At 34.7% G+C, this 14,053-nt stretch overlaps 1 protein-coding gene across 1 annotated transcript; it reads left to right on the forward strand.

Moving 5' to 3' along the window:
* The first annotated feature begins 9,039 nt into the window (after positions 1-9,039).
* On the forward strand, positions 9,040-10,713 carry LOC110779781 (protein IRX15-LIKE-like). The gene has a single exon (XM_021984268.2). The coding sequence runs from the start codon at positions 9,535-9,537 to the stop codon at positions 10,444-10,446; it is 912 nt and encodes a 303-aa protein (XP_021839960.1). The 5' UTR covers positions 9,040-9,534; the 3' UTR covers positions 10,447-10,713.
* Positions 10,714-14,053: the final 3,340 nt, after the last annotated feature.

The following is a 14,053-nucleotide window of genomic DNA, read 5'->3' on the forward strand; positions in this document are numbered from 1 at the left end:
CTTTCATTGAAGTCCTAGGACAAAAACATTGACTTTTGGCCTTTAAAAACATTAAAAATCAACACTTTACGGCCTTATATTAAATCTGAAAATTAAGTTTGATTCCCATAATTTAAATTATCATTAAATTATGTAAATCAATTGCCTAAACAGTTGGGATTAAAACCCTAACAATAAACCGTCATAAAAACCATGTTTTGATAATAAAAATTAATACTTTAATCTTTTTATTAAATCTGAAAATAATAGTTCATATAATTAAAATCAATCTCATGAATTCAAATACGAAAACATCATAATACGGTGTTCATAACCGTTCCCAGCAGTTTAAATAATCAAAATCTATAATAATAATTTAATAATTTAAATGCGGAATTGAATTAGGATAAAAAGTATACCGAGTATTCGGAAAACAACAGCACACACAAGCACCGTGTGTGTGTACGATAGCGAGCACGAGCAGCAGCAGCAGGTGGGACGCGGGCAAGGCTCACGAGGAGCAGCAACCACATAGCAGCAGGGCGCGCGAGATAGGGGTGAGGAGCGTTGGGATTCGCTTGACACAACAACAGCGACAACGCACAGCAGCAGCATGCGGGTTGTGCTGTTGTGCGACGCGAGAGGGAGAGGCGAAGGGAGTGGCTGGCGAGGCAGGGCAACAGCGAGCAGGGGGTGCTCAGCTGCATGCACGAAGGCGAGGGCGAGCAGCAGGGCACAGGGTGTGCGCTTGCTTGCGGCCGAAGGAACCCATACAAGGGGAAGGAGAGAGAGCTGAAAGAGAGGAGAAGAGAGAATTTTAAGAATTTTGTGAGGGGATCAATTGAAGGGTGGGTTGTATTTATAGGTATTTCTCCCCTAGTAGACTTAGGTTTTAGGGAATTGAGTTGGGCTTGCAATTGGGTTTAATTAGAATTAATTTCTTGCAAGCCTAGTTGGGTTTACCAACGGAATTGAATTGGGCTTGGATTATAATTAAAACAGTTTTTGAAATACGACCCAACAGTTCCCGAACAAATAAATTCATTTAATTTATTTAATAAAAATTCGGTTTTCGTAAATAATTAATAATTGAATTATTTAAATTAAAATACATTTAAATCACATTAAATGTAATTAAATTCATAAAAATCTTTATAAATACATTAAAATATATTATAAATTCCGAAAAATACGAGGTATTACATGCTTGTTTTAGCCCATACAAAGATATAATTAAATTGCAAACCTTGCCCTCTTGTCCTTTAACAACAAGGTTTTCTGGTTTATTTATATACACTTACTCCTCCAATTCACCATTAAGAAATGTCGTTTTCACATCCATTTGGTGAATTACCAAGTTATCGCAATTAATGCAATTAATAACCTTATAGTGACAATTCTTGCCACCGGAGCATAAGTGTCAAAGTAGTCGATACAATATCTTTTCCTAAAGTCTTGGACCACCAACCGGGCCTTATGCTTTAATACGGTTCCATCGATCTTCTTTTTCCTTGGGGAAATCCACTTATAACCAAGTGGTTTGCAATCGGGGGTAAATCAAATAAAACCCAAATATTATTTCCATTAAAGAATGCATTTCATCATCATTTGCCTCCTTCCAAAAGGAAGAGTCATAAGACTTGACTTCCTCATTAAAAGTCTTAGGGTCTTCCTCCACATTATAACGATATGAAGATAGAGTCAAAAGTGACTCTCTCAACCCTTCAACTAAGTACAACTGAAAATCGCATCCATAAGACTTTTATTTCCTAATTGTTTACTTTTCCTTATTTTCGGCACAATATTCATGATCTTTTTAAATATCATCTACTATACAGGACTAGTAATAGGTAAAACATCCTTCGATCTTGAAATTGATGAAAATTGTGTTTCATCAAAATTTTGTATCCCTTGACTCTACCGCGGTGTGTATAGAGACGTAGTCATTAAACTCAAAGACGTAAAACTTATAGGTTTTTCTATGTTCAACATAGCCTATAAAGATGCAATCAATTCCCTATTCACCCAAAATTTTCCTTTTGGGTTCTGTCACTTTAACGATAGCCCTACATCCCCATACCCTAAGGCAATTGAGATTAGGCTTTCGTTTGTGTCAAAATTCATACGGGGTAGTCTTATTCCTTTCGTTAGGAACTCTATTCAAGACATAACAAGCTGTCAACATAGCTTCACCCAAAAAACCTTCACTAAGACCCGAATTAGAGAGCATGGAATTAACCGTTTCTTTTATAATCCTATTCTTTCTTTCCGCAATCCTATTACTTTGAGGAGAATATGGTGCAGTAAGTTCATGGATTATACGAATGGACTGAAAATAACTTGGATCATAATACTCTCCACCCCTATCCGTTTGAAGTTTCTAAACTTTTTCATTATTTTGCAATTCAACTTCGATTTTAAAGATCTTAAACTTATCAAGAGCTTCATCTTTAGAAAAATAAAAAATAAATATAACATCGTCTTAAATAATCAGCAATAAAAGTTACAATATATTTCTTATTTCCTAAAGAAGGTGAACTATGAAATCATATAAATCATTATGCACCAATTCAAGCAATTTTGATTGTCTTTGCACGCTAGGGAAATGATTTGTAATTTTATTTAACATGCATGGTTTACACTTTTCTATATTATAACCAAAATGAGGAATCAATCCTACTTTAGACATGTCATACAAGCGGCGATAATTAAAATGGCATAAACGATTGTGCCATAGAGAAGAAACATCAAACAAGTAAATAGAATCCACAATACTATCAATGCTAAATTTAAACATCCAATTACAATAATATCCTTGTCCTACATAAATACCACTCTTACTTAATACTAACTTATCAGCCTCAAAGACCATCTTATATTCTTACTTATTTAATACACCTCCACACATTAAGTTTTTCCTAACTTCTGGTGCAAAACACATCCCTAAGAGTTACAGTTTTTTCAGACAATACAAAAAAAGCTCATATAGAGACGGACCAAACTCGTCTCTAAATTGGTCAAATTCGTTGCTATATCGAGTTAGGGACTGATTCCATAAAATCCGTCTCTAAATTTAGCAACTAAAAATAGTTGCTACCTATTGTTAGTTGTTCGGTTCAACTTGGTCCTATTCCCGGTTCAGAATCTCGCTTAGTTCAACCGGTCCAGCTTTGCAAGGGAAGGGATATATAAGGGGAATTGAACTTGTGACCTCAAAGTAACAAAGAGAAACTCCGACCAACTACACCAAGTACAACTTGTATACTTCTATGTGTGAAATTGATAATAATTAAAAGAATTGAAATATTAGAAATGGATCTAGAAAATCCGTCTTTAAACTAGGGACGAATTTGAAATTCCGTCTCTAAATTAGGGACGGATTTAAAATTTCATCTCTAATTTAGATCTAACTTTTAGAAATTGCTAAAACACATTAGGACAGAATTTAAAATTCCGTGTCTAATTTAGATCTAACTTTCTACGAAGAGTCTAGACAAAATTTCTCCTGGAATTTAGGTTTCTAAATTGGAGAATCGCTAAAATACATTATAGACATATTTTAAAATCCGTCCCTAATTTAGAGACGGATTTAAAAATCTATTATCTATTACTATATACTAAAAGAGACACCAGGAATGACACGTGTCATTTCCTGGTGCGATTTTTTCCCGCCAAAATGTTTTTTTTATTGTTTTACTTTAAAATAAATAAATTACATTACGTTTTTTTTGGAAACTAAGATAAGAATATATTTTAATTACCATAGATGTGTACTGCATAATATTTAATTGGAGTATAGCTAAATCAATATTATTTTTTCCTTTATGATATAATTTTATTTATGTATTATTATAACTTTTTAATCTGATAAGAAATATAAAAAATATTGATGAATGAACTTCTAATGTTAGTCAACTATTAATAATATAATACATGGTAACAGGTAGCTGGTAAGTAAGAATGTTAATTAAAATAATAATACATGGTAAGTAGACTAACATATAAGTTAATTTATCAAGATTTTACTCAATTCAAAATATCTTGTATTTGACTAACTCGGTTATGCTCGGGTCTTTTCGAAAATTAGTATTGACTTATTCGAGTTTGGTTAACGTTGTTAGATCATTCTACATACATGTAAACGACTATAACTTTTAACTTTGTATAGTAATATGCAAGTTTAGTTCATTTGAATATTTTTTTTACACAACTTTGAATTTATACTTTTTCATATATCTTTTTATTTTCATGTTTTCCTAATATCACAAGTCTTTTAGTTACTATTAAAATAATTAATTGTTTTAGTAATAGCCGTGCGTTGCACGGGCTCTAAACTAGTTTGTCCCTAATTTAGAGACTGATTTTAACATCCGTCCCTAATTAACTTAGAGACGGATTTATAAATCTTTCTCTAAAAGTATCGACGGATTTTATTTAGAGATAGATGATGAGTATTTCGTCTCTAAATTAGAAACGGGTATTGCGACGCCCAAATCCGTTACATTAGCCCAAAAACTGTTGCATTATCCTAGACTTGTTACATTAGCCCATAAAGTCGTTGCATTATATCTAATGCAACGTCTCTAAACCGTTGCATCCGCTTGGAATAAACTCTAAGTATATACATTATACTACCTCCTTAACGCCTAGTATAATACACACTTCACATTTAACACATAAACTCATTTACTCTATAAATTAAATGTTCCAACAATTAGGTCTAATCTTGATGACATATTTGATCAGTACTTATTATGAATCATTTACGTACTTTCTATGTGTTTTTTTTTACTACCGTTAAAATTTAAACATCACATTACAATAATATTCTTGTCCTACATAAACATCACCTTTACTTAATAGAAGCTTATTAGTCTCAAAGACCATCTTAATATCCATACTTATTTAATACACCTCCAGACAATAAGTTTTTTCTAACTTTTGGTACAAAAACACATCCATAAGTGTTAGAGTATTTCCAGATCGATTTTAACAATAATTCTTCTTGGTCAATTCCTTTAGCTTTGACCATAGAATTAATCCCCATGTACAAAACTGGACCATCTTCCAAATCTTCAAAAGACTTGAAATAATTCCTATCTTTGCACACATGTCTAGAGTCTCCCGTATCAATCCACCAAGATTTATCAACCTGCACAACATTGATTTCAGAAATTATAGCCATAAAATTTATTTCTAGACTTGTAACATCATGTGCAACAACCATACCTTGGTTCTTGTCAACATTGTTATGTTGACCCTTGCTAGACTTCTTCTTTTTGAAGGCTGGATAATCCTTCTTGAAGTGAGGACCGTTACATTCCCAACAAAAAATAAATTTTGGTTTCTTATCCTTCTTGTTTGCAACATTTTTATTATTTAATTTATGTGGCCTTTTGTTGAACTGTTTAGTCCCACTAGACTGCCCTTACTTCACCATATTGATAGAAGAACTCGGAGTAATCTTGTCATTGACATGTGACTCCTTAACACCATCTTGAACCCGGATACCCTCCTCAACAAGAAGATGAGTACCCAATTGTTCCATGGTCATTTCCTCCTTTTTATGTTTCAAGGAGTTCTTTGTATCTTTCCAATAAGATGGCAATTTGTCAATAATATATGTTACCGCTACAACCTCATCCATTACCGTATGATGCAATCTAATTTGACTCAAAATATGTTGAACTTCATGAAATTGTTCCATAATAGGCCTATCATTAGACATTTTTAAAATTATTAAAATTGCTAGAAGAAATTTCTTACTTGAAGCATGCTCGGCCATGTACTTGGAATCATTATCATCAATTCATCACCATCTCGTTGACTTTTTCACCAGTTATCGATCACTTAAGCCCAATAAAAGTTGTTGGGTAGTAAAGGTGGGATTATCAAAAAATATGTCGTAGGTGGGATTTTAATAAAAGAAAATCGGCCAAAGGTGAGATTAATATTACTAAAATTTCCAAAAATTTATCGCTAAAAAGTTGATGAGCGATTTCTTTCAATTTTGCAAAAAGATCAAATAATTCTCAAATACGTTACTTTCTAAGTTAATTCCCACCATACCGTCCACGTCAGCAAGGGAGAAAGAGAAGTAATTTATTTATTTTTGGTTCAGCGTTGAACCGCCATCTGAGGTAGCGGTTTCGTTTTAAGGCAAAACACCGAAACTTTTTCATCTCAGATGGCGGTTTGCTTTAAAACATAACGGGGGTACGGTAAGTTTTTGTTTTGGAAGCTCACTGTAAGTTTTGATTTAGGGAATATCTAAACCGCTATCTGAGATAGCGGTTTATTAATGTCAGTCGCTACATGAGATAGCGATTTAGTGCCACTTTGTTAAAAAAAACCGGTTTTAATGCTGACGTGGACGGTATGGTGGGAATTAAGTTAGAAAGTGACGCATTTTGAGAATTTGACATTCTTTAAGCAATATTGAAGGAAATCGCTCAAAATTGATAACTTTTACATATATCGGCTTAAGTTTTAAGTATTTTAAGTTAATTTTTATTTCGGTGTACAATATTTATTGTATACCACTTATAAATAAGAATTTGTGGGAAAAAAATATATAGAGTAATGTGTTTTCAGATGGATAGATTTCGGTGTACAATATTTAATGTGTTTTCAAATTAAAAATGTGATTTTTGGTTTTCAGTCACACAAAATCACAAATTACCATTTTCACATTTCACCACAAATATCAAGTCAAAATTTCCACAAATTTGACATAGTGTTATTTTCTACGGATATTTCATGAAATACCCCCGAGTTTTGAAGTAATTCACCAAATGCCCATCGAGTTCCAATAATTCACCAAATACCCCTGACAATTGACTTAATGTCCAAAATACCCTTACTTTTAACGGTCCGTTAGTCCGCCGTTAGCCTAGTTTCATAATTCACCAAATACCCCTATTATTAAATTTATTTCACCAAATGCCCCAAACTTAAAAATAGTTATTCTGATGTTCCAACGACTAAGTTTTTTCGTTTGAAAAGTAGCTGTTGGTCTTGCTTGGCTATAAAAACTCATTTTCTGAATGTTTCTTGTAATTTAGATGTTGTTTTGCTTTGCTTTGCTAATTTCATTAGATTTGTGTCATGATTTTTGTTTCAAAATCATCATCCAAACACAATGAGTCCACATATATTAGAGTACCTAACCAATTTTGCTATTGTGATAGGAAATTTTTCATCTGAAGCTCCGATACCACACTCAATAATCCACAAAGGTTGTACTACAAGTGTGATACTTGCAATAATCTGAGATGGTGCAAGGGAGTAGTTGAGCAAGAAAATAGGGGGCGACAGCATGAAGGACAATACATGGGAAGCTTAGACGAAGGAGAAAGTACTGAAAATAGGGGAAACAGTAAGATGCAATAGGACTTGAAGCAAATGAAGAAAAAGCTGATACTATAATGTCAATACAAGGCATCTTACTTTGATTTTGAAATGAAGAAAGGCTAATCCTATTTATGTCATGGTTTGGGATGGACAGGCAGAACTTAGAACTCAGGAGAGCACGCAAGTACTTTTAGCAAAGAAAGGTTAGGACTTCAGAGAACTCTTAGCAAAGAAATTGGGAGGCAACCAACATGTGAAAGAAGTCCGAGGGCGGGGTCTTATTATTGGTATAGAGTTGGATGTACAAGCTGGCCCGCTAGTTGATGCTTGTCGAAATTCAGGAATGTTAAATTGTTAATATTAACTGCTGGAAAGGGGAAATAGTGAGATTGGTTCCTCCACTGACCATATTAGAACAGGAGCTCGAAACAGGTTCTGAGATTCTCCTCAAGTGTTTCCCTTCCCTGGGTTGAAGCAGTTGAGTTGAATTTGTGTACGATGAGTCGATGCTTGTCAAATTTCCTCGTGACATCAATAGATCCAAAGCTCATAATTGGCATCGTAGCTGTAAATCAGGAATAAGTTTTCCTACTAGCTTCTCTTTAGATTATGCCTTGGGTTTAATGTACAAATTGTCATTTCAAGATATCCCACTCGTTAATCAGAACATTGATTTTCTTTGATGCTTGGATTCTTTTCATAAGTATCTTTCTCCATTATTATAAGGCTTAGTTTGTTATTTTGATACCTATAAATTGCGTAGCTCTGTATTGAGTGGAACACACAATCAACATTATTATTTTCTCTTCTTACTACGTTTGTTCATAATTAGCCTTTAGATATTATCACGACTTTAGTGGATCAATAAGGCATAAGCAAACAATAAGCAACGACTAATTTTCAAACGAAAAAACTAGCCGTTGGAACATCAGAATAACTATTTTTAAGGTTGGGGCATTTGGTGAAATAAGTTTAATAATAGGGGGTATTTGGTGAAATAAATTTTAAAAAAGGGGCATTTGGTGAATTATGAAACTAGGATAACGGCGGACTAACGGACCGTTATCAGTAGGGGTATTTTGGGCATTAAGTCAATTGTCAGGGGTATTTGGTGAATTATTGGAACTTGATGGGCATTTGATGAATTACTTCAAAACTCGGAAGTATTTCATGAAATATCCGTATTTTCTACTCCACTAATGAACATAAGATTCCGCTTGTTAAAAGTGCAGTAAATCGTGGCAATTAGGAAATAAATCATACATTTTGAATTTGAATAAGAATAATTTTCCTCCAAAAGTAATAAAAGCATTGAAACAAAATTGTTCACTTGTCATGTCACTACTATAAAGTACTCCGTAGTTGCTACAAAATTGTTTTAATTTTAAACCAAACAAGTGAATGAGCCCTATAACAACCTAATTAAAATCAAAATTAAAATCAAAATTAAAATCTTCTGAATAAGTCCCCTAGAATTCAAGTAGAAAGAAAATGACATATCACCCGTCAAAGCATGCCTTCTACCTATGATCCCCCTAAATCAATTCAATTTTTAAAAAAAATAACCAACATCTTTGTAATATCAAACATATAAAAACAAATTACAATATATTTAACAAAATTATATTTACCAAGTGTCAATTCTCATTTCTCATTTCTCATTTCTCATTTCTCATTTCTCACTCCATATTAACTGGTAAGCCGTTGTGGATGTTTAGTTAATAAGTTGAACAATCAGTATAACATAGTCTAATCTACTGGAAATAAACAGCCTAAACTCTAAAGCAATATGGACTCTATCAAGTGTCGGAGTAACACTTTCACACTTTCACCACGATGTATTAAGTAGCCTGCCACGATTCACGAACACCCGAACCTCACAATTCACAAATAATCCGCATTCAAGTTCCGGGTATTAAACCCATATCCCCATATTCTCCCCCACCATCCAACACTAGGGATTCGCATTCTATTCTTCCCTGCCCCCCAAATCTATTCCGTAATTCCTCTCTTTCTTTCCCATTTCTTCAGACCCACAATCAAATTAAAAACACTACATACCAAAATTAATAACCCGACAAATTCAAATATAACCATCAAATATCACCCCCTTTAAATACTACTCAACTGGTAACGGATCCCAGTCGTCTCCCCCCTTTCTAACTCTCTAGCTTCTTTCTCTCTCCTCTCTCCTCCATCGCAATGAAGTCTACCCCGAAACTCATCGTCTTCCACCCTTCACTCTACAAACAATCCTCCTCAACCTCGCCGTCGCATCGTTTATGGCTATTCACATTCGTTACCCTCTTTACCTTCACATTCTTTTTAACTCTCTTCAAAAACACCTCTCCGCCACCACCTCCTCCACCTACCACCGAATACCACCCCTCCGACGCCGTGTCCTCCGCCCTCCTCCACTACGCCTCTATTTCAAACACCTCTGATAAAATGACCTCCGCCGAACTCAACGCCATCGCAACTTCCCTCCATCGCTGCTCTCCGCCGTGCAACTTTCTTATTTTCGGCCTCACTCATGAAACCCTCCTCTGGCGCGCCCTCAACCACGGCGGCCGCACGGTGTTCCTCGACGAAAATGAGTATAAAATCTCGAAATTCGAGCAGAACTTTACCGACTTCGAAGGGTACGACGTACAGTACACCACAAAAGTTGGGAAATCGGCCGAACTTATCGATTACGCTAGGGTGCACCGTAAGGACGAATGTCGGCCCGTACAGAATCTCCTCTTCTCCGACTGTAAACTAGCGATCAACGATCTCCCCAATCATTTGTACGAGATCTCGTGGGACGTGATTTTGATCGACGGTCCGAGAGGGTACTCGGCGAAGATGCCGGGGAGAATGGCAGCGATATTTACCGCCGCCGTAATGGGGCGGAGCCACGGTGGAGAGACAAAGTCGGGGAAGAGAAAGAGTACGGAGGTTTTTGTGCATGATTATGGGAGAGAAGTGGAAAGGGTATTTAGTGAGGAGTTTTTGTGCAAGGAGAATTTGGTGGAGGTGAAAGATTCTTTGGCTCATTTTGTGGTGAAGGAGACGAACAAGGGTGACAATTTTGATTTTTGTATAGGAAAATCAAGTAGCAATTCTTCTTGATAATTAATTATAAATAATTACTTACAATATGAATTAATTAAGAGATAATAGTGTTAGATATTGTTATAACTTATAAGTTGTTAATCATATATGTACACTCGATTGGAGTATTGGACTATTCGAGTGTAGGTTATGTTGTTTTTGCTCATTCTCCTTTACCAAATGAGCATGGTTCACTCGAGGTGGGTTATCGTAACAAAAGTATACTTAAGTGTATAATATAATAGTTGATCTGAAGAAAGATCGATAATTAGTGCGAATGTGCAATATTTACTAGCACCATTTATGAAGTACACTTTTTTTTCTTTTTGAAATGGGAGGATTCCGTAGTACAAACGTAGAATGTAGAGTGGGGCCAAAAGACGTGAACCGCATTGTGAATGTTGTACTAGTTTTTGGCATGGTAGTGACGAAAGTTTGATTTGAGTCATGAATAACAAATTGATTATGATCATATGTTAATGTCTCCAATTGTTTTATATGGTATGGAGTAGTACATTTTGTTTGGGGGGGTGGAAGGAAAAGGAATTGAAGGCGGAATTATTGGGGTTATAAGTTTATAACTTCAATGAACGTGATAAGGTTTGTTTGGAAAAGGAATCATGCATGCCTCAAAAATGTACTTGTGGATTGATGTTAGGAATTAGGATACCTTGGAGAAGAGGGAATATTATTCACCCCCTTTCTGCCACACCAAACAATTAGTTTTACTTGGGAAATTATTCATTCGCTTCGCATGAGTATAATAATCTTATACAAAATATTTTCCGATTGTACTTGGTCCGTAATCAACTGATGACCTGATGTGACAACCCGACCTAGTCACTTGTAAAGTTTGAGAAATTGATCATGTTAGTCAAGAAGTCATGGTTTAGACTTTCAGATCCTCATATTGGAGATGCGAATTGGGCTTTAAATTTCATTCCGCTTATATCCCAAAGAGATAATGAGTTAGAATAGTTTCTAGTACATCGTAATGCATGTCTTACCAAATTAACATAATCTATATTTCCTATGTACCCAATAACATGTCAATTTTGAATTTCATTTGCAAATTGTGTGTTATACTAGGTACGTACTCTCATGTGACATCTGACCTTTCCATTGCTAAATTGAGTCGTGGAAGTTCGATCACTTCCATGTTGTCAAGCTAGTCACAATCAATACAATGGAACGAAGACTCACTTCAAGAGGATTATTTATCAATTTTTTAAAAAACAAATTGGTTGCAAAGTTGTTAGTCTCATAGATTTGATCCAAAATAGTACTTAGTACTTACCAACTTTTAATAATTTGATTACTTGTAGATCTTACAAACTTTAAATAATTAGAGAATTAAGACTGATATATTCTAGCTTCCAACTTCCTTGATTGTAACTTTCTCTGTTTTGGCCATTTTCCCAACGGTCTTAGGTTATGTATCTCTGTCACCAAAGTGCAGTTAGTGTACCTTAACACTTAATTAATAATATTGTTAATGCAATAATGCATAAAAATAATGATAAAATTCCTAAGGAGTAGTTTTATGTACTTGGGTCTCCTATATGCTGTGTGCCAGAGCCTCATGGAATATACTCCCTCTGTCCCTTAATACTCGCATCGTTTTGACTTTTTTTACTATTTACATAATTCACTTTGACCCTATTTTATTTTAGTATATAAAAACAAATGTTAGTATATAATATATTATTGGCTTCATCTTAATATATATTTTCAAAATATTAATATTTTTATAAGTTTTTATAATATATGGAGTAGTTAAAGATATTGGTGGTCAAAGTTGTGCATTGGCAAACGTGTCCAGTCAAAACGGTGCGAATATAAAGGAACGGAGGGAGTATTGGTAAATTTCTCCTAGATTCGCGATGATCGTGCACTGATAAGGTGCGTTCCAAAATACGGATCAGATTATATTATGTTTGATAAAATATGTACTCGTACTAATTAAATAAAAATTAGGACTTAGGACTCTAGGAGTACGTATATACATTTTGTTTGTTGCATTATTGTTCATATCAGTAACTTGGGTGAAGCATGAAACACCCCTCGTGAAGTCATGCTGAGTTTTGGAAGCGTGGATAACTACTTATATTGCTAAAAAAATGCTAACAATGGTCAAACATTTATGAGTTGGTAGCAGATTCTATTATACAATCGGATATACTAAGATGTAAATTTTAACTTTTAAACGATGTATTCATGTGTATGTCGCAGTATATGTTAATATTGATTTAATTATTTATTTTAATATAAAACATTCATCTGTTGGTCACCCGTTCAACTCGTTTCGTCGTTAATAATGGACGAGTAGTGTGGATGATAGGTTAAGGGGGTGATGGATGGATGCGGGTATACCAGACGAATACGGGTGAAGCTCTACCAAATTCGATTCCGATATATTATCATCCCTAATTTCGACTAGTTGATACGTGTGAGGTGTGACGTGTTATAACGCTCCCATAGTCCCATGCTTGGTACTTCCTTCATGCACACTTTCCTCTTGAAAATCAGACCTCGAAGATAAGAGAAAGCCAACAATGCCAACTGAAATGGAGGTTGGCGTAGCGGCAGTCTGTGAGGTATTTCATAATACCTCACAGGGTTATTTTTGTAAATTTACACCAACATCAAACAAATTAGGAATATGACAAAATGAGTAGGACAATAGGAAAAGCACAAAATTAATAAATAAAAGAGAAGAGAATGACAGAAAAAGAGGAGAGAGAAAGTGACATGAACTACCATTTCTCTTTTACAATGTACCATTCTTTAAAAAACAAGTACCATTTTCTTTTAAAATGTATCATTCTTTAAAAAACAAGTACCATTTTTTAACAAAACACCATTTGTTTTTTTGCAAAATGCCATTCTTACTTTAAAAAATACCATTTCATATCATTTTTTGTACCATGACATCATTTGTTCGATCCATAATCGGTCCAAAAAAATATGACAGCAAACAGTTTTGTCTTTTCTCTATTTTCACTACAAGAATTTGTATCTTTAACGACGACCTAATTACGACGGGTCAAAAATCCCGTCGCAAAAGCCTTTTGCGGCGGGGCAAACAACCAAACATTGACGGGAATAACCGTCGCAAATGTCTTTTACGACGGGTTTACGACGGATTTACGACGGGATTTCTATTAACGACGGCCCCTTTTATGACGGGTTCGCGACAGGAAATCCCGTCGTTAATCAACGATTATTGGCCTTTCGCGACGGGATTTCCCGTCGTTAATAGTACAATTTCTTGTAATGTTTGTCTCTTTGTTGGTGTTATGTTTTTGGTGATACATCACAGCATGGGATTTTACTTCCTTAACTGAAATGAGCAGTCAAGCAGACAGCCTTATTTAACTAAAGAAGCTATTTATCCGTAGCTTTATCTTTAATTCTTTAAAGACGTAGTACTCCCTATTAGCTTAATTGGTTTCTCTGCTTTGAAGTTTGAAGGGAATTTATTGAATGAGATCACGTGATTGTATAATGTATACAGACATGCTAGCTTCCTACGTACTCCGCCCAAATTAAATCTGTTTTCTTGTTCTAATTTTAGCTTCTATCTTAAACTTTATTTTACACATCGTACATTGATTAGTAAAGT

This window comes from Spinacia oleracea, chromosome 4 (assembly GCF_020520425.1).
Source record: "Spinacia oleracea cultivar Varoflay chromosome 4, BTI_SOV_V1, whole genome shotgun sequence".
NCBI lineage: Eukaryota > Viridiplantae > Streptophyta > Magnoliopsida > Caryophyllales > Amaranthaceae > Spinacia > Spinacia oleracea.

Bases quoted from the DNA above. Each gene is read 5' to 3' on its own strand.
- LOC110779781 (XM_021984268.2), top strand. From the start codon at position 9,535: ATGAAGTCTACCCCGAAACTCATCGTCTTCCACCCTTCACTCTACAAA.